This window comes from Mesoplodon densirostris, chromosome 8 (genome assembly GCF_025265405.1).
Source record: "Mesoplodon densirostris isolate mMesDen1 chromosome 8, mMesDen1 primary haplotype, whole genome shotgun sequence".
NCBI classification, from domain to species: Eukaryota; Metazoa; Chordata; class Mammalia; order Artiodactyla; family Ziphiidae; genus Mesoplodon; species Mesoplodon densirostris.
In genome coordinates this window covers 89,248,440-89,268,636 of record NC_082668.1, presented here as the reverse complement: position 1 = coordinate 89,268,636, position 20,197 = coordinate 89,248,440, and the positions used below count along the sequence as shown (strand labels likewise).

Here is a 20,197-nt window from a genome sequence, read left to right as displayed (position 1 = left end):
CATATGATGGTGCTTGCAGAAGGTTCCAGTAACCTTAACAGACATCCCTGTCCACATCTTCAGGAACTGCGCAGAGAAGAGGATTCCAACCTCTTGTACTGGCATCATCCTCAGAGTACAAGGAATCCAGAATTGATAAGGGTACTTTCTGATAGTTCCAACATACCTACCTCCATACGCTTTATGAAGTTCATATTCTGTAATATGGTAGAACATGAGGTTCTTTTATGTTATCTCCTCTGATTCATAGATTAATGAACAGAAACATCTGGAGTTAAGGTTGCTGGTGTGAGCATGCACTGGAGATCTGACATCTACTCCCTCTTAGACTTTCTACTATTACAGGAATTCCAAACTTGACAACTCAAAAGACTGATCTTAAATAGTTTTGGGGTTCAGCTGACGTTCAGCCCCATTCAGTTGGACTTTATGTAAAGTTTACAATTGATCAGAAGCTTTTATTTATATTCTCAACTGGGAATGCTTACTAAAAGACGTGGTTCTCAACTTTTGTTCTTGATGAACTTGCTGTTTCATAGGTGGGTGTTCTTTTCCTGATTCTTAGAAAGAATTCAGTTGGATTGAATTTTACCTATTTTAACATTTCCCATAAATTAAGACATACTGTTGGTATCTGGTGGTATCTATACCATACTAGAATCTAATGTAAGCTGGTGTCTGATTTAGCATCAATTTTTTTTTTGCAGTGCACAGGCCTCTCACTGTTGTGGCCTCTCCCATTGCGCAGCACAGGCTCCGGATGCGCAGGCTCAGCGACCATGGCTCATGGGCCCAGCCGCTCCGCGGCATGTGGGATCTTCCCGGACCGGGGCACGAACCCGCGTCCCCTGCATCAGCAGGCGGACTCTCAACCACTGCGTCACCAGGGAAGCCCTAGCATCAAATTTTAATTTTCATTATTTTAACTTTAATATCTCCATATGTCATGATGTTTTGCTAGAAGTGCCACAACTTCCAGGTGCTTTGTCATTGGAACAAATCTGAGTATCACTGATACATGATCGATCACAAGCAACCAAATAAATAATTGGGAAATGAATCATCATTCAATTACTGCTGTTGGAACAACTGGATAGCAATATGCAAAAAATGTAACTTAAATATACACCTTATAAAACTTATTCTATATGTAAGGAAATTTGCTCAGTATTGTAGGGAAGACAAAAAGAAAAAAGACAAGGTCCCTGCCTTCAGTCTAATAGAGGACAGTGAGTCTTAAGAGGTTAAGTGACTTGCCTAAGGCCATAGCTATTGCTGTTGGACTCAAATTAATTTTTTTTATTCTAAATCTTTTACTTTTCTCAATATACTTCTTGATTCTCACCAGCCACAATAAATTCCAGATGAGCTATATAGTTAAACATTTTAAACATTCCCATAAAAACTTTAGAAGGAAATGAAATAGACTATATATCTTAAATGTGGAAGAAGATATTAGGGACAAGGATGGGTTCAATTATACTAAAGTAAAATATTCTATATGATGGACAGTAACAAAACCTTAAGATGAAAGAAAGTGCAACAGAAAGATAAAAACAAATTTAAAAATATAGACACAAAAGTCTATTATCCATAATGTGGAAAGGCTGAGGCAAGAGAAAGATGGAGAAATATTTATACATGTTGAAATACAATTATGATATGAGATATTGAAAAACATTCAGCCACCTTGACAAAGAGCTTCAACTAAAACAATTACTACTGTCTTTCTATTAATTAGGATAAATCAAAAAGTAAAAAGACAATGTGGGAGAGGCCCCAGGTGCACAGATGAGTCCATAGGCTCCACTTCTCCTGAAGTTACTTGACAATAGATAACAAAAGCTAAGCAACTTGTTCCAAGGAACATGTCCCAACAAAGTAAATCAAAAGAGAAAAAAATACCATTTGTATGAAGATGGATATAATACTTTAACAGAAAAAAGCTAGAAACAATACTTACATTAACAGAAAAAAGCTAGAAACATGATAAATATTTGATAATTGGGGACAAGTTAACTCTGAGATATAAATATGATGTCATACCATGAAGGCACCAATGAGGATAAATATGGGTATGATACTGATAGATGAAAATTCAGAAAAAGAAGCAAATACAAAATAACATATGGCACACTGATTAAATCTAAATATGTGTGCACTTTGAGAAGTTTGTCATGATTTTTTTCCCTTAAAAATTTAAAAATAAAAAATGAATGAGGTATGTAGGACAAAAATTATGATTTCTTTCAATATATAAAGAAACTATAGGTAAGAAAGGCTAAATCTGTAAGTGGCAGAGTGGAAGCTTAACCCCTGTCTTTTGACTCTTGAGCCAGTCAGTTTGCTCATAGGAGATACAAAACAATAGGGTTATCTGGCACTTTCCTAGTTCATTTGACTAGTTTATGTAGATAAGCTGGGCAGTTCAAGTGTGAAGATATACATTAGAATATGAGTTATTACTTTGAAGACAATGATGTTCATATTGTGTAAGTAGCCAACTTGCGTTTCACATAAATATTTGTGAAGCCAAGCCAAATTCTCCAGTTTGTAATACTCTGGGTGCTACCTACCTACTGTGCTTTTTAAAAGTATATCATACCATGAATACCAGTTTGAACTTAACATAGGTTCTCTTTCCTTTCAGGAATCCCTGTACATTTCTTTTCCCCCTGCACTTTTTGATTTCATAGTTGAGACCTTGAATACACCGTTCTCTTCTGAGTTGTCACAGAACTCTATAATAAACTGGAGATAAATCTGTCAGAAAATGGAAGAAATATGGAGAGAGTCTCAAGAGCACCAGGAAATGCATACTCCTTATTCCCTAATTCCAGATCATTGTGTGGCGGCACAGTTGGTCAAGTCCTTGGTGAGAGACAAATGGCTGAATTTAGTTGATAGCTTTGTTCCGTAACTTTAAACAACTGGTTTGGAAATTTAATATTTCAATTTTCTATATTGAACATGCAGGTATATCCAAACTAGAGTTGCCAGATCAAGTACAGGGTACCCAGTTAAATTTGAATTTCAGATAAACAACCAATACCTTCCGAGTGTAAGTATATATTCAGAACATACTTATATTAAAATGTGATTGGTTATTTATCTGAAATTCAGATCTAGCCAGGTGTACTTTTTCCCCCCTAAATCTGGCAACCCTAATTCAAACACAATTTTAAGTTACAAATGAGGCTTTTTGTTTTCTCTCAGGGTCTCAGAGATGAAGAAGGAAATGACTTCCTTTACTCTATTTGACTTGCTGAGTTACAGCTATTTTGGCCACAAATGCTCTTGCCTAACATTGTCCCCTAACACTTAGTTTCACTTTCCAGCACCCATTACAGATGTGCCAGTTCTGGTAAATTTCCTAGCTGGGCTTGCAGCGGGGCAAAGACAACCACAGGGACGGCAGGATGGCACATGCAGCCCAAATATTCCCCATCCTGGGTGGGACAGTATGAATTCCAGGTCCCTGAGGAGTGGACAGGCAGTGAGCAGGGTTCTTGGGAGAGGGCATACTGGGAGAGCCATAGTCTTTGCACCGTCCTTGAGGGCCTCTGCAGACATGGATACTTTCTGAGCAGTATGACTGCTGATCTGATTGCCATTTTGTGGATGAGGCATTCCGAGGATCACTTGCCAAGTAAAACATCCCCCTGAGCCCTTGAGGCAAACAGAGTGTTCAGCGTTCTAGATTTGCAGATGGCAAATCCTGTATAGAGTTACGAGATACACCCAACTTAGGGTCATTTTCTTCACACTACAGTTGATGTTCAGCTTTTTAAAATACCAGTGCTCAGATCAGGACCTTGATAGATCGATCTGTCTGTCTGTCTATCTATCTATCTATCTATCTATCTATCTATCATATATATATATATATATATATATATATATATGTATATGTATATGTATATGACACGTATTTTATCTCCTTAGGTGGTTCTAATGTGCAGCCATGCCTTGAGAGACAAGGTACTAGACCATCTTAAATCTTCCCTTCCCAATAAGAACCACACTGGCAGAAAGTCTGCAATAATCTGCACTACCTTAAAGACGCAGTCTTTGGAAAATTATGGAATTAGGGTTGCCAGATTTAGGGAAAAAAAAGGACACTGAGCTAGATTTGAATTTCAGATAAACAACCAGTGTGTTGTAAAGCATTTTCTCCTGATCTGCTGAGGCATGGGCTATGTCAGGGATGCTCAGAGCCTTGACAGGGAATAGAAGGGGAGAAATTATGTCTGGTAGTTGAAATTTTCAATTTTAAGTTATGACATGGAGGATGATAACCTCTGTGGTTAGGCTCCTTGCTTTTATATCTAAGGGGTCTGAAGCCCAGGGAGCTTGGGGCCCTCTGCTGGTCTCCCCTCACAGCCTAGCCTTGGACTCAGGTCTTTTGATTCAAACCTCAAGGCCCAGGCCATGGCCTCTATTACGATGCTTTTTCTTTAAATGAGACGTTCTTATAAGTTTTCACCTTACCACATCTAACTTCAGGAGGGACGAAGGAATTCAGTAGGCTTTTGTAAAACACACACACACAACCAGAAAGAGAGATTTCTCCTGGGGTGCATGTAATTCAGATCTTCCTTTCTAAGATGAAAGGAAAGCTACAAATTTTCCCAGTTGCCATGTTATGTCATGAACAATCTTCTTCAAAATTGCAAAATTGCTACAAAGAAAACATCCCTGAGTTAAATTAGTGCCTGTGGAAGATGGTGGAGTTATAAATTTTCTATATGGAATTCTCCCCTTATTAGTTAGGGAAGTGGTAATAACTTCCGCTGAAACGATTTCACAGCTCAGGTCCTGGCACACACTCAACAAACAATGAATGAATGAATGAATGAATGAATGGTTACTATTCATCATTCTTGTTAAGGACTGTTGTATCTCTGTGGTCCACTCTTTGTTTCTGTCAATTGGAATATTATTGCCAAGGACTTTCTTATCCTGGAACATCTCTGGGGAACCTTAGTCTACCAAGGAGGGGGATGAAATTGGCCTTTTAAAAACAAGGTTCATTAAGTATTTTTTTCTTAATATCCTTTCAATATTTTTTCTAGGAATATGTATTCACTTTTTTAGCCAAAAAAAACAAAACCAAAACTTAATCATTCATCTAATTTGTTACTACTTTTCCCCACACTTAACAATAAAGTCATAAATGTTTTCCCATGATTTAATCTACTTTAAAAATAGTATTATACTTCTAGAGTTACATTTTTTAAAGTAATGAATGAACATGATGTTCAAATAAGTTAAGCAGTGAAAAAAAAAAAAACCCAATCCCATTCCCGTAATAGTAGCAAATGATGGAACAAGTTTCTTATCTGTCTTCCAGTTTAGTCTAAATGGCATCATTTCTAATAGTTGCATGCTATTTCATTTTATGAATGAACCATTATTAACTTATACAATTTCCTGTTTTGGGCATGGAAATTGTTTCCAATGTTTTTCTCTAATAAACAATGCTGTGAAGAACATACTTATAGTTTGATCTTTGATAATTCACATTATTTTCTTAGGATAAATCCCTAGAAGTGGAATTACTGGCTGAAGACTATACATATTTTAAAAACTTAAAATTTTATTTCCAATTGCCTTCTAGGAAGTGGGTGGTAAAATATACTTCTACCACCTGTACCTGAGATTACCTGTTTTTGAAGGCCTTCACCAGCATGGGTCAGCATCTTTAAGAAAAAGCCTGATAATTCAATAGGTGAAAAAATGGCACGTCATTTGTTTTGATTTGCATTTCATTGATTACTTGAGAGGGTAAGTGCCCTTCCTTTCCCCCTTCCCATGTTATTAGCCATTTGTGTTTCAGGATTCCTCTTGAGTTGGAAGCAGCAGCAAAGTTCGAAGGTCCCGGCTGGACCTAAAAAGGATGGGACTAGTTGCCTGTCTGGTGTGAAAGGATGAGAGGTCCCACTGGCTAATAGGTGTAGAGATGCCCATTTTTCAAAATTACCATGTTGTGGGAAAGTATTTCTCAAACTTCTTCATTCATCTGCCACTTAAGTATTTTTTTGCTATATTCGAGACACCTGTACTATTCTTTATTTAATATTTTAAAATCAGCCAATTTCTTTTTCTCCTAAATACATTTCTTTAAAAATGAAACTACTACTGTAAAGGGAAAACACGTGTCATTTGCCATAAATAGAAGTAAACCGTAAAGTAAATACAGTAAGAACAAAACAATATTCTCACAGCTGAGCTAGGTTCTGTTTCCCACAGAACATTCTGGGCTTCTTAAAGGTTTGTTAAAAAGACAGGTGAGTAAATGTGAGAGGAGCTTAAGACATACTAATATCACTATGACTTTCTCCTTAACCTGAAGAATTTAAACTGAGGACTGTAAAAGGAGTAACTTTCTTCTACACAATTCAGTGTTATTTAAGGTCACATCCACACACCATGTAAAATCAACTTGCAGACCACCAGAGGTCCATGTCCCACACTTTGAGAAACATGAATGTTACGGAAGAAAAAGAAAGTCAGAAAAACCTGACTATGAATCTCATCTCTAGCACCTGTTAGAAGTCTGAACTCACTGATGATGATCACGCAAGTAAGGCTGTAGTGAGGATGACAGATAATGTATGAAAAGAGAAAGCATAGCACCTGAGGCACAGCAGGTGCGCCTAAGGGGTTGTCGTGATTCTTGTTATATGAGAGTGATTCTCCGTCCTGGTTGTACATTAGTATCACCTGAAGGCCTTTTGAAAAACACTGACGCCTCAGCCTTATCCCTGGAGATCCTAATTCAGTTGGTTAGGGTTAGGTCTCTGGCATTTTTATTGTTTAAAAAAATGACCCTCCCCCTTTCAGATGATTTTAATTTGTAGCCAGCGTTGGAAAAACCAGAGATTTAACTCTGTCCTAAGAGCTTAGGTTGATTTTGCAGATTAGCTAGCTGCATCCTGAAAAGTTGGCCTAGGGTCAGAGAGGTTTTGAGATGGCAGAAGGAATTCTGGGAAGGGGAAGCATCTCCAGTAGAGCTCCCAGCATCGTCAAGCATTTTCTTTGCACTGGAAGCTGGCTGCATCAAATGGCTTGAGCCCAAAGCAGACATTAATTTCCCTGGACACTGGGAAAATAATTTCTCTTATTCCAAGAGAACAGTTTTGCTGATCATGGAAACGTGTCTGGTTTCCAGAGGTACGATGCTGCTCAGTGCTCTTCTGGAGGGTTCAGTATGAATGCAAGACACAGCTGAAAAGCCATTTGGACCTAGTAAGACTCCTCTTAAAGCAAAACATAAAACTCAGGTGTCAGGAGATTTGAAACTAGTCAAAAATGTTTAAAATGTGCAAGTTTAGAATCAGTTATACAGATTCTAATGGGTTGCTGTTGGTTTTCTTTTTGTTTTACTTTGCATAGTGGTCAGATTGTATCATGTCCCATCTCTCTGCTTTTAGGAGTTTTCTAACTGCTTATTTTCATGTCTCACAATATTCCTTTCTAGACAGTTGTCTTCATGTGGGATGACTGACTTCCTCTGTACCCTCTCTGACAATGGCTCTTCTCTAACTTTGGTCCTGTGGGGCGGGGGCAGGAATTAAGGCCAAAATGGCCACCCAAAGTGTGCCCAGTGGGAAAACAGCATTAATTCAGCCTTTTCAAAAATGTCAACATGAAAAAAAAAATCTAAGACCTGGATCTGATGCTTAGTGGACCCACAGCACCAGGCAGCAGGCTGGGAGATATCATTTCTGGAGCTCCTAATGAGATGCAAATCACCTAGTGAACTCCTCCGGAGCTGGGAAACAATGTCCTAGGTAAAAGCAGATAAAAATGGAACGGAAGAATGTCTTTGAAGATTGGAACGACATTTTAAATGCTTGAGGATATGGGACACCAGATAGTGCTGGGTTTTACTATACTAATTGTGAATGGGTCTTTGATTTCTCGTGGCAGGGGATTCTGGGGTGTTCATCCCCACCTCTGCCTGGCTCTCTAAATTGGGGACCTGGTTCCGGTACCTGCTGTTAGCGTGCAAAGGGCCGGTCAGCTGTAGTGACACCAGCACTGGACTTGGGGTCAGAAGGCCTGGGCGTAGTTCAAGTTCTGGAACTTACTGGTATGTGACCTTGGGTGAATTGCTTAGCCCCTGGGCTGCCGTATTTTATCTGTGAAACAGGGGGTTGGACTGATACAGTGATTTTTTCAAGAGGGTGGTGATGTGGGACATTACGGCTGTTCTTGCCTGGAGATTCTGAGCTGTTCTCCTAGGAGTCATGCTCCTTCCCAATGTGTGAGCAACTGTGTGCAGTGAAAGATGTACCTGATGGAGGTTTGTTGCATGAAACCAGTGTAAAAGCAGGTAAAGGGTGAGAACCATCAGTTGAGAGGCTCTTTAAGGTCCCTGCCAACTTTAAGATGCTGTGACTACAGATTTCCTGCCACTTGGCCTCTTAGTACCTCATCTGCAAAATGGACATAAATGCCGTTGACCTTACTGGCTTGTTGGAATTTAAAGATGACCAAACAAAATGCATTCAGGGCTTCAGGGAGGAAAATTCTCCATAACTACACCAGAACTTTATTCTAACGGAATTCACTCATTTAAAAAGCAATGCTGCACCAGGTGGCCTTATCCGAACCCCTTTCTGGATCATTTGGTCACTGATGGACTAAAAGCCCACATTTTAACCAGTTACTGCCTTTCCCCAGCTGTGAGCAAAAACTGCATTGGACAGGTTAATAACATCGTACAACTGTACAAACACCCACCAAGGTTCATAAATTCTAAAATATTTTTACAGGTAGAGAGAGCAGTCGTTAGTATGGATGAGTTGGTTCGGGGGCGATTATACACACAAATGACTGGCAGGTGTGCACGCGCCTGTGGGCAACAGTAGAGAATGTGAGTAACAGATGAAATGAAATCACAGGTATGACCTTTGTTTGCGTTAAACTAATGAGATGCAAAAGTGAGATCAATGCAGTATTAGTGGTGAAAAAGTAGATCACTCTGGTGCTTTCAGTTTTAATCTCCAAAAAACCAATAAAATCGGAAGTGTCTGGGGAAACAAAGTTAAATAGAAAACAATTATATTTGGGTTATTTTCCTATCTTGTGCTTCATGTTGGAAAAAAATTCCTTTGTACACTGTAAATTAAATCTGGTTCAACTATCCAGTAAACATTTAGAGATTTATAAAAATAGTGAGACACAAAGTTCCCAGTTCTCTGCTCAGATCAAGAGTTTAGACTTCGGTTCTTTAGGGTCATACAGAATTACTTAATTTCTTTGCCTTGTTTTCTTACAGTTTGATATGAGGTTAATGAAAACCCTTTATGAAACCATACACAGAATAATGACCTCTCAAGCTCTCCACTTCCCTCTATTCTCATGGAAGGTTATTTTGTCATGAGCAGGTCCTGAGAGATCTGAGTTTGAGTTTCTCCACTGGACTCAAGATCTTTCAACAAATTAATGTCATCAGCTTTCTTCCCTTTTAAATCCCCCTTCTCTGAGTCACCTGACCAGTATGCTGCAAAAAATACATTCCATGATGTTGCAAAAAAACAAGCCAAGCTTAACCAAAGTAAATACAGCTATTATCCGCATACCTGAAATGGGTATCTCCTGTGTTATACAGTGATTTAGGCCTAGACAAGGAAATTATCACCTTCACTCAGGCTTCTCTGTAGTGACTTTGTATACTGACACATATGACCTGCTCTGATCACTAAGTTTGACCAGACTAAAAGACAGTTCCAGTGCAATTTAATTTTAAGTTTCCAAACTAACATATTTCAGGGGATTCATATCAGTAGTCCTCAACTCTTGAACCCTACAGGAAATGCTCTTTCAGTGTTTCCTGGCTTAGTCAAATGGAATTTCAACAATCTGAAGCCTGGTAGCATTTATCCATTTATCTGACATCAGAGTGAAAATCACGTTAACAGGAGCTCTCCACTGGAGCAACCTTGGACATGCGTGATGGCGCCGGGAAACGTGCCACCAGCTCTGGAAGGGCGGGAGCTCCTGGATGGCTTGGCACCTTCCCACTTCCAGCTCTCACTGTCTCTCACCCTGCGTGAGATGGGGACCCAGCAGGGAGGGGTTAAATGGGTTGAGAAGCCAGTCCAGCTGGGGGTCATTAGCAATCAAGGAGCAGCATTAAAAGGCAGCAGGAGACTAAGGGTCTCTGACAGCCTTGGCTCTGTGCACCATCTGGAAGGACAGAGGCTGTCAAAGCTGAATTTTTTTAAAAAAGGACTTCATGGAGACCCCTTTCTTGGAGATACAAACATGAACAGTGATGTCGTTTTCCAAGTGGGTCCCTCCTTTTTTGAGAGTAGGTCCAGGTAGCCATATTTCCAGGTCAATCCCTGGCCATAATGGACCAGTCATTGGCACCTGAGGTGGGACCAGCCCAAGAAACTCTGACTAGTGGTTTGCTAGTGGCTAGTGATCAGAACACCCATGCTGGATAATGAGGTACCAGCATTGTGAAGCCTGAAGTGTGGGGCAGAGTTCATAGCAAATAACACATTTATCTGTAGTCTGTGCATTAAAATCCAATCTGTGATGAAAAAGAGAAAACCTGACAGCTTTACTTAGGATATGCACAAGTTGATCATTCAAGCTGTAATTTTTGACACAATAAAAATTTAAAAACAAGTCATGGCTCACTTCCTAAGGTCATTCTAAGGCAATCTGTACAAAGAGGTGGCAGATACAGGCAGTCACAGATGTCACAATTGCATCTACCTGGTCACTGACTCAGTTCACATTATTCATTAAGTTGCTTTTCTCTTCTTTTTCTTTTTAGACTTTTGGGTCCCCCTCCCCCTTCACCTTATCTATAAATAAGAAAGAAAAAATGTTTAAAATACAGAATTTTATTTCTTTTGGTCATAGATTGTGGGCTTATAGAATAAAGAAGCCTCATAACATGATCTTTAAGATATATTACAAAACTAATTTAGAACAAGCTGCCAATCTCTTTGTAAGAATCATTAATATTATAGTTGAATTTGCAGAGGAATTTGCATTCCAGCTCATTACTGTATGATTCTAACACTGGTCTTTGGTATACCTTTAAGTTCTGATAACAAAGCAGCCAGTGCAAGGAAAAGGACTCAGGGTTATATTTGTTTTTTACATGGTGGATGTACTCTTCTGGTATTGTTAAGAATGAATAGTAGCTAAAATTATCCTCATGGAGCTTTTGGCAAGTTTACAGATGCCTGGGAAAGGGAAAAAGTAACAAGGAAGATCTAAGACACTGTGGTCTCTCAGATTCAGGGTCACCAGAGTGGAGTGGAGGGTCAGGTGACATTGCCTGCTGACCCAGGCAATAGACATCATTTGGAAAAGAAATCAAGGTGGTTAGCAGACCAGTGGAAACACAAGATTCTGAGAGTTGGGATTTGGATAATTTTTAGTAAACTTTGGACAAATTTACATCCATTAGTGGCTAGCCTGTCAGAAATCGTGTTTTAATTAAAGGTCCAGTCACACAGAACAGAGCTTGTTTAAAAAGAGACATGCAAATACCCAGAGATAGAACACTGTGGATATAATGCATGGAGGAATCCTATCCTTAAAGTTCTGTAGTTGGACTGGGCATATACCCTGAGAAAACCATAATTCAAAAACAGTCATGTACCACAATGTTCATTGCAGCTCTATTTACAATAGTCAGGACATGGAAGCAACCTAAGTGTCCACTGACAGATGAATAGATAAAGAAGATGTGATACATATATACAATGGAATATTACTCAGCCATAAAAAGAAACGAAATTGAGTTATTTGTAGTGAGGTGGATGGACCTAGAGACTGTCATACAGAGTAAGTCAGAAAGAGAAAAACAAATACCGTATGCTAACACATATATATGGAATCTAAAAAAAAAAAAGGTTCTGAAGAACCTAGGGGCAGGACAGGAATAAAGACACAGACATAGGGAATGGACTTGAGGACACAGGGAGGGGAAAAGGTAAGCTGGGATGAAGTGAGAGAGTGGCATGGACATATATACACTACCAAATGTAAAACAGATAGCTACTAGGAAGCAGCCACATAGCACAGGGAGATCAGCTCTGTGCTTTGTGACCACCTAGAGGAGTGGGATAGGGAGGGTGGGAGGGAGATGCAAGAGGGAGGAGATATGGGGATGCATGTATACATATAGCTGATTCACTTTGTTACACAGCAGAAACTAACACACCATTGTAAAGCAATTATACTCCAATAAAGATGTTAAAAATAATTAATTAATTAATTAATAATTAAAAAAAGAGAGGGCCAGGAAAGGAGGCTATAAAAAAATAATAATGATAAAACAAAAATCTGTGATGCAAGAAAAGAAAAGTTCTGTAGTTGGGCTCATGCTGATTTTGACAGTTCTCATGGGAAGTTTTCTTAGGTAGGTGTGACTATCTATGTGAACATGACTTTTAAATAATGGAAACTGAGCACTGATTAGGGTTATGGGTTCCTGGGAATGGATATGAGAAGTTTCTTTTAAATAAATTGTTTGGTAAAAATATCCAACCTTGATGCAAACTTGCTGCCAATCTTATAGTAAAACTTCACAAAAGATTTGTCTCCTTATTCCGACTGTTGTCTCTTTAGTGTGCCATCTTTTATTTAGTTTATTGAATGCAATAGCAGAAGGCGCTTTGAGCTCTTATGCCTGTCTTCTCCCATCTCCAGGAATGGACTTCTCAGAGAGGAAATACTGAACTACTCCTGATTTCATTTCCAATCTGTAGAGTTCCCTTAGGCTCCACTGTGCTTGATGCTCCCATTTTGTGCACATGGTGAAGTTTTGTTGCAATAAACATTATTCCAGGAGCTAGTTGCTGGACATTCCATTTTGTCAAATGACTCTGGCCCTTGCTATTTAAATGAATAAGGCAAAAAAGCATAATCACTTAAGACATATGACTTGTTGATAGAATCTTTAGTTAAACAAGTTTCCCCAATCATGGGTTAAATGTCCTGCTTCTAAGTGATGTTATGTAAGCTATTTTGAGGCACAGTGTTTTAGGTCAGCCAAATCTCTACTCCATGAGGATCTAGGTGATGCCTCATCTAATTGCCAACAGAGCTGACCTGCTAATTCTATCCATTCCAGAACATGGTTTGTTTGCAGTGCTGATGAATTTGCTATGCTGTTAGCTGGGGTTGATCTGTGAATCTTACATGAAGGTTAGTAAAGTCAAACTATGCTTATCCTGCCTCCCAAGCAGTAAAATAGACTCAGTGAATCTTTCTGACCTTCCAGATCTACAACTACTTGCTCCAGAGATTTTAGTCTCTTTTCTGTGATAGCATAGCTTTGAAGAGTATATTTCTACCTTGTCTCCATGTACTGAGAATTATATATACTAGGTTCACAATATATAAATTGCTCAATAATTAGAACTGGCATTTCACATCAAAATATGCAATTAATATTCTATCTACTACCCAAATGCAAAATCCTCAAGAGGGCTGAGTTATGAAATTATTCAAACAGAGAAGTATTTAAAAAGTTCTCAACTGATAAAAAGTACTATACCCTGTTTCTTTCTCCTGGGTATGACTTAGTAAGTATTAGGATATTTAATGCAAATATGTTCCACGAACTAGAATAATACTTAAACACGTATAGGGAAATAAAAAGAAAGTGACTTTGAGAGAGCTACTATAGTTGTAAAAGGAATATCCATAGGTGCCTCAATTCTGCTATTCAAGACCCACAGGGAGTTTTTGTTTAGAACTTGATAGAAAACTACCGACAACCTGATGGAGGGTAGTCAATTTTGTCAACAGAGCTTAGACTTGTGTAATCACAGAGATCTCTGCCTTGGCCTCCCCTTCTGAAAACTAGCTACATTCAGCAACTGAGCATGATGAATATGATGGGAATAAAAGTTTCCAGGTGGATACTGGTTGTTTTGCCCTAGTATCTCCTCCCCTCTGCTTTGGTAAAAGAGCTTTCTCTTTCCTGTGGGGAACGCCTTCCAGGAACGTAGATGTGGCTGCCCTCCCCTCCTCTGCCTCTTCCCCAGACCAGGCTGAACACGTGGCCCAGGCCTGGCTGGTAGAGTCCCCCTTTCCCACCCATGGTGACTAGTTCAGGGGTGGACACACAAGCCACAGGGCTAGAGTTCCTCTAGGAGATCTGAGTGTGCACACTGGAGGAGAGAGAGCCCTTTGTCCTTTGGGATCTCAAGTTCTACATAGTGGATATTGGCTCAGGGCTGGCAGTGGCCATTTTACCAACATTGAAAGTGGCAGCCCCAAAGGGGTAAGCAGTACTGAGAGAGAGAGGGACAGACAGGGGCCTAATGACATTGTCTAAACCCTAACAAAGTGCATTATGGCCTAAGCTAGGATGAGATGGATTTCTGGTTCCTGGATCTAAATGATTTCTTGCATTGTCCTTACAGATGAGTAACTTACATAGTTATTGCCCTCCCTGCTAATCATCAGCATTGACATGCCACACCTACACCCAGCGTGGAGCCCACCAGGGTCCACTGTCAGCAACGCCTAAGTTTCTCAGATGGGTGTAGTCCATCACAGATTAGGTCATTAGGTCCTTCTGAGCCACTAAAAAGTTAATACATGGAGGTTCCTAAAAAATATGCTTAAAAAAAAAATCATGCTTGTATGGTGTGTGTGTGTGTGTGCGTGTAGCATTTCGTGATTTTAATATTAGCCAGAAGTGAAACAAGCTAAGTGTGCCAGTGTAATTTTTGAGACATCCATTTCTTATTAATGAAGTAAACAGAGGCATTTGTGGGGAAGCATGAGCAAGGAACTCAGCAAACACGTGGCCAATTTCCCACCTACATCAGACAAAACATGAAAGAGCAACTCTTAATTACAACCAAATATTAGCTCTGGCCCCTGGGAACTCATCATCCCAACTCAAGGTCTATATTTATGAAAATTTAAGCAATGTCTTAAAACATGTTAATTTGTTCTTTGTTTATTTCTTTCCCTGACAGATTAATTTATTCCAAGGGACTTTGGTTCTCAAGCCCTCATATATCGATCGGGTCCATGTACGACATAACTAACAGCCTGGGGAGGAGATTTTGGTGGAAAACAAAAGTCTTTCTTGTAGTTTTCCTTAGGTAATTAACTTTGTATTTGTGGGCCCTGGAATGCTTCCAGTTTTCTCTGGATTTGCATCCCTTGACTTTCAGATCAATGGTTAATTTCATGAGAGAGAGGCTAGGAGCGTGGGGAGAGGGGGGGAAGGGGGGGAGAAAGGACTTCAGGCTCCAATGAGCCACTCAGAACACATGGAGGCCATAAGAAAAGTTATGTTTTTTTTTTTTCCCCCAAGAGCTTCTATGTAAAGAACATTTAGACATTAATAAGAACCTGCAGTACTGGCGCTGGAGAAGAAGGTGAGGAGGCTGTGAGAAATACTATTTATCATTTATGGACACTTCTCTCTGTGAGTTTTGGATCCCTCCATCTTATATAATCCCACTGGGAAGTCAAAGCAATGCTTACAAAGTGCCATCCTTTCAAAGTCTATTAATTGATTATCAGTTATTTTGTAGTACATGAACTGTACTGAGAAGTCTGTGGAACTTACACTCTATAAATTTTTATACCTTTTAGAAAGAGAAAGTACATAGCAAATAAGACATGGGATTAGCCCCACACCATGTTCCATATCAACCTCATGCCTATAACTATATCACAAGACTAATTTAGCAGAATAGAAAACCTCCAAAAATGCACCTGTTCCCAAAATTCAGGCAACTTCTTAAACATCCCTGGATTTTGTCTATAGGTTATTTTAAAGGTATACGAGCTTTTAAAATTACATCAAAATCAGCAACCCCTAATGATATTATTTCCCCTTCACTAAACAAATCTTTCAAATCAGCAAGCAGAGAGATTTCTGTCACTCTTTAGAATTCCTGATTTCTATGAGCTTTGTGCCTTCTCCTAGAGCTTGTCATTAAATACAACAAACTTACATTATTATGTATAAAATGCTAAATACAAGTCAGAACACTAAGGTAGATATTTTTACTATACAATATTGCTTTTACAAATGGGCTAAAGGGCATAAACCTAGTCCATTTTACAACTAGGACATATACTTGAAGTATAGGTACCTACTATCAGGTGAAAGCAGTAATTGCTCAGGATTACTGTAATCGACTGTGTTACTTTTATACCAAATATTTCTATTGCCACCCCTAAAGTGCATCTCCCAGGAGAAAGACTCACATCCCCACCCTGTTGAACTCAGGAGTGGTTGTGTGACTTTTTCAGGCCAGTGAAACACACAAAAGGATGTGTGTATTTCTAGGTAGGAGCTAGAATGTGGTTCACCAAATCTCTGCGGCAACTACCAGCAATGATCTAGACAGAAACCACTACACCAGCCTGGGGCCTGGAGTGAAGATAACACACAGCAAAGGCACAGCCGAGCCATAGCGGCGCAGTACGAGTGAGAAATGAGCCTTTGTGGTTGTAAACCACTAAGGTGTGGGAGTGTTTGTTTCTGCAGCATAATCTAATCTATCCTGAAACAATAGCTTAAACCAGAGATAGACACTTTATTTAACTAATTATTAGCTGGCACCTTATGAAATTGCCATTGGTAGTAACAAATGATCTAATAGCAGCAATCTCATGTGATTCAAATTATTATAATTGAGAAAAATTGGAATATAAATTTTTATTCATGAATGCTTTTCCTTCTAAGGTGTAATTGCTTATTAAGAGAAGAACATAATTATTACTTTTAGTCTCCTTTTATAAGGAACATCATAGCAGAGTTAGAAAATGGTGGCAATTTAAATACTCATTCCTAAAACCATAGCAATATCAATGATCAACTGAGTGTCTTCCATGTGTCAGTTCCTAGGGATGCATTGGTAAGCAAGACAGGCATGATCCCTGCCTTCATGGGGATTTCATTCATTCTAGTGATGGAGTTCAACTCTAAACAGGTAGATTATTGCAAATGATCTTAAGTGCAAACATGAAAACAAATAGGCTGTTTTAAGTCACAATTACATAGGAAAAGGAGCTAAAGGATAGGGTGGTAGGAGATGAGCCCTCTGAAAAGGTGACAGTTAAGATGAGGCCTAGGGCTTCCCTGGTGGCACAGTGGTTGACAGTCTGCCTGCCGATTCAGGGGACATGGGTTCGTGTCCCGGTCCGGGAAGATCCCACACGCCGTGGAGCGGCTGGGCCCGTGAGCCATGGCTGCTGAGCCTGCGTGTCCGGAGCCTGTGCTCCACAACGGGAGAGGCCACAACAGTGAGAGGCCCGCGTACCGCAAAAAAAAAAAAAAAAAAAAAAAAAAAAAAGATGAGGCCTAAAGAAGGACAAAAGCCAGCCACGTGAAGAGAAGGTAAAAGTGGGGGTGGGGAGCATTCCAGGCTGAGGGAACAGCATATACAGACACCGTGTCTGTGTCCTCCAGGCAGATCAGATCTGACCAGGGTGGCTGGACTGTAGTGAGGAAAAGGACCATAACGTGAGATAAAGTTGGAGAAACAGGCTGTGGACAGATCATCCAGGGCTTTGATGGCCATGGAGGAAATTTGAATTTTAATTCAGTGGGAAGCTACTGAAGGAGATGGGAAGAAAAAAGACATGAGCCAGTTTATTTCTTTAATGAAGAGCATTTTCTCTGGCTGGAGTTCCATACGTGTGGAGGCACAAGTATGGAAGCAAGAAGACCAGTGAGGAGGCCACTGTAGGTCAGAGGTGATGGCTGTCTAGACCAGGCTGTAGTGGTGAAGAGGAAGAGATGGGGACAAAATCAAGATATATGTTGTAAGTCAAAACAAAAACAGAACTTGAAGGGCTGGATGTGGAAGGTGAGGAAAAGGGCACGACCAAGAATGACTTCCAGACTTCTGGCTTGAGTCCTTGAGTGCATGCTATGCCATATACTGAAATAGGGAACACCCAGGGAAGATGGAGGTTTCTGAGGCTGTGGAGAAATCAAGGGTTCTGTTTTGGACACGTGAAGCATGGGATGCCTGCGAAACATCTGAGCAGAGATGTCGAGTGGGGAAGCATGTCTGCAATGCGGAGAAACAATCTGAGCTGGACATAGGAACTGAAGAGTCATCAGCACATCAGTGGGGTTTCAGGTTTGGGGAATAAATGTAGATGGAGAAGAAAGAAGGTTTTTGGATGCCTGAGGAACCCCAGCATTTAGAGGTTTTAGTAGGAAGCAAAGAGTAGCCATGAGGTTGGGGCAAAGCCAGGAGGGTGCGTCTTCGCAGACACTAAGAAAAGGGAATGGTTTATGAAGGCTGAGAGAGGTGGAATAAGAAAAGGACAGAGAAGGTCCTCTGGACCTAGCAAACTGGAGGTGTCCAGCGACCCTGGAAGTGTGTTTCAGGAGAGTGATGAGCCCAAGGAGTTCTGTAGGGGAGGAAATACAGGCAATAGGTACAGTAAAAAATGTTTTAAAATTTGGGATTGACATATACACACTACTATGTATAAAACAGATAACTAATAAGGACCTGCTGTATAGCACAGGGAACTCTACTCAATACTCTGTAATGACCTACATGGGAAAAGTATCTAAAAAAGAGTAGATATGTGTATATGCATAACTGATTCACTTTGTTGTACACCTGAAACTAACACAACATTGTAAATCAACTATACCCTAATAAAAATTTTTTTAAAAAAGTACATTTGCAAAATCTAAAACGGCAAAAAAAAACTTGGCTAAGAAGTAGAAAAGTGAAAAAGGGTAAGGGAGGAGAGCCCAGAATTAACAGTATTTATTTTAAAAAGACTATGAAAAATCCTGGAAATGATTGAGTTTACCTGGAAGCTACCAGATTGTTTTCTTCCATCAGTAAAAATGTAGGCTTGAGAACTAGCTAACCAGTTAGAACCCTGCATACCTGCATGATGTGGCCGGTTTCTGAAATACTCTATTCCTCAAGCATCGTCTCCTGCTCCACTTTCTTTTCCTATACTTATGGAAAATGCTGACCTAGCTGGTTTCTGTATCTCTTGGTACAGTTCACTTCCCTCTTAGCTTAAGGGTTATTGAACGAGAGTAAAATTTCATTATACATTTTAGTAAAAACAATGTTTAATTAATATTTTTAATTGAAAACTGTACGCACTTTAGGTATAGGAAAAAGACAAATAGCACAAAAGATTATAGAATGAATAAGAATTCCTCTCCAGACCCCCAGTCCTTGCTCCAGAGGAAACCACTGGCATTACCATATTGTGTGACATAGTCTATGAAGATACAATTCTAAAGCTATAGCTCCTATTGTTAGAGCAAAACCCAAACCCCCAAGCCCCTGAGGTGTGGGCATATTTCTACACTCTGTGCCTTGCTTTCCTCATATTCCAATGTATTATGGAGGCTGTTCCATAGGAATACATATGGATACAACTCATTCTTTTTTGTGGTTTCCTAGTATTACATTTTTATGGTTGTGCCATCATTTAATAAGTTTTCTGTTGATGAAGATGTAGGTTTTTATTAGCATCTTAAAACCATAAGATAAAAAATGTTTTTAAGTGATTACATAAGACCGTTGCCCAAGAATACACAAAACTTTTGCCCAACGTTAATTAAACAGTTGTTATTCCCAATCCCAAAGAAGGTTAGACTGGGAATAACTGATATTTTTATAGTTTGTGATAAGAAAGATGGCTGGTATTTTGGTGACTTTTTCATTTATGACATCTGGGGATAACAGCAACCCTAGCCTTTAGGAATAAAAGCATAAGTCATAGGAATAATAAGGAAAAGAACAAATATGAAAGTTTTAAGACATTTAGAAAAACAATCCTTTAGAATAAAGAAATAGTATATGGGCTATCAAATGGCTTATATAACAAGTACGTGGTGTTTTTTTTTTTCTTTTCTTGGCTAATATGCTACAAGACTTTTTCAAAATGGCGAAGTTTTCTAAAGATGCTTTCTTTCAAACTTTATATTACATGGACAATTAGTATTTTCAATTTCAAACAATAATACTGCTTTTGCAGGGGGAGGGATAGATTGGGAGTTTGGGATTGACATGTACACTGTACTATATTTAAAATAGATAACCAACAAGGACAGCACAGGGAACTCTGCTCAATATTCTGTAATAACCAAAATGGGAAAAGAATTTGAAAAAGAATAGATACTTGTAAATGTGTAATTGAATCACTTTGCTGTACACCTGAAATTCATACAACA

At 39.4% G+C, this 20,197-nt stretch overlaps 1 protein-coding gene across 1 annotated transcript in view; it reads right to left on the bottom strand.

Moving 5' to 3' along the window:
• Positions 1-1,587: 1,587 nt before the first annotated feature.
• MYO3B (myosin IIIB) overlaps positions 1,588-20,197 on the bottom strand; it is a 381,433-nt gene continuing 362,823 nt past the window's right edge. Inside the window, exon 32 of the mRNA XM_060106164.1 lies at positions 1,588-1,607. Coding sequence (XP_059962147.1) covers positions 1,588-1,607 — 20 coding nt within the window. The remainder of the gene's footprint in view (positions 1,608-20,197) is intronic.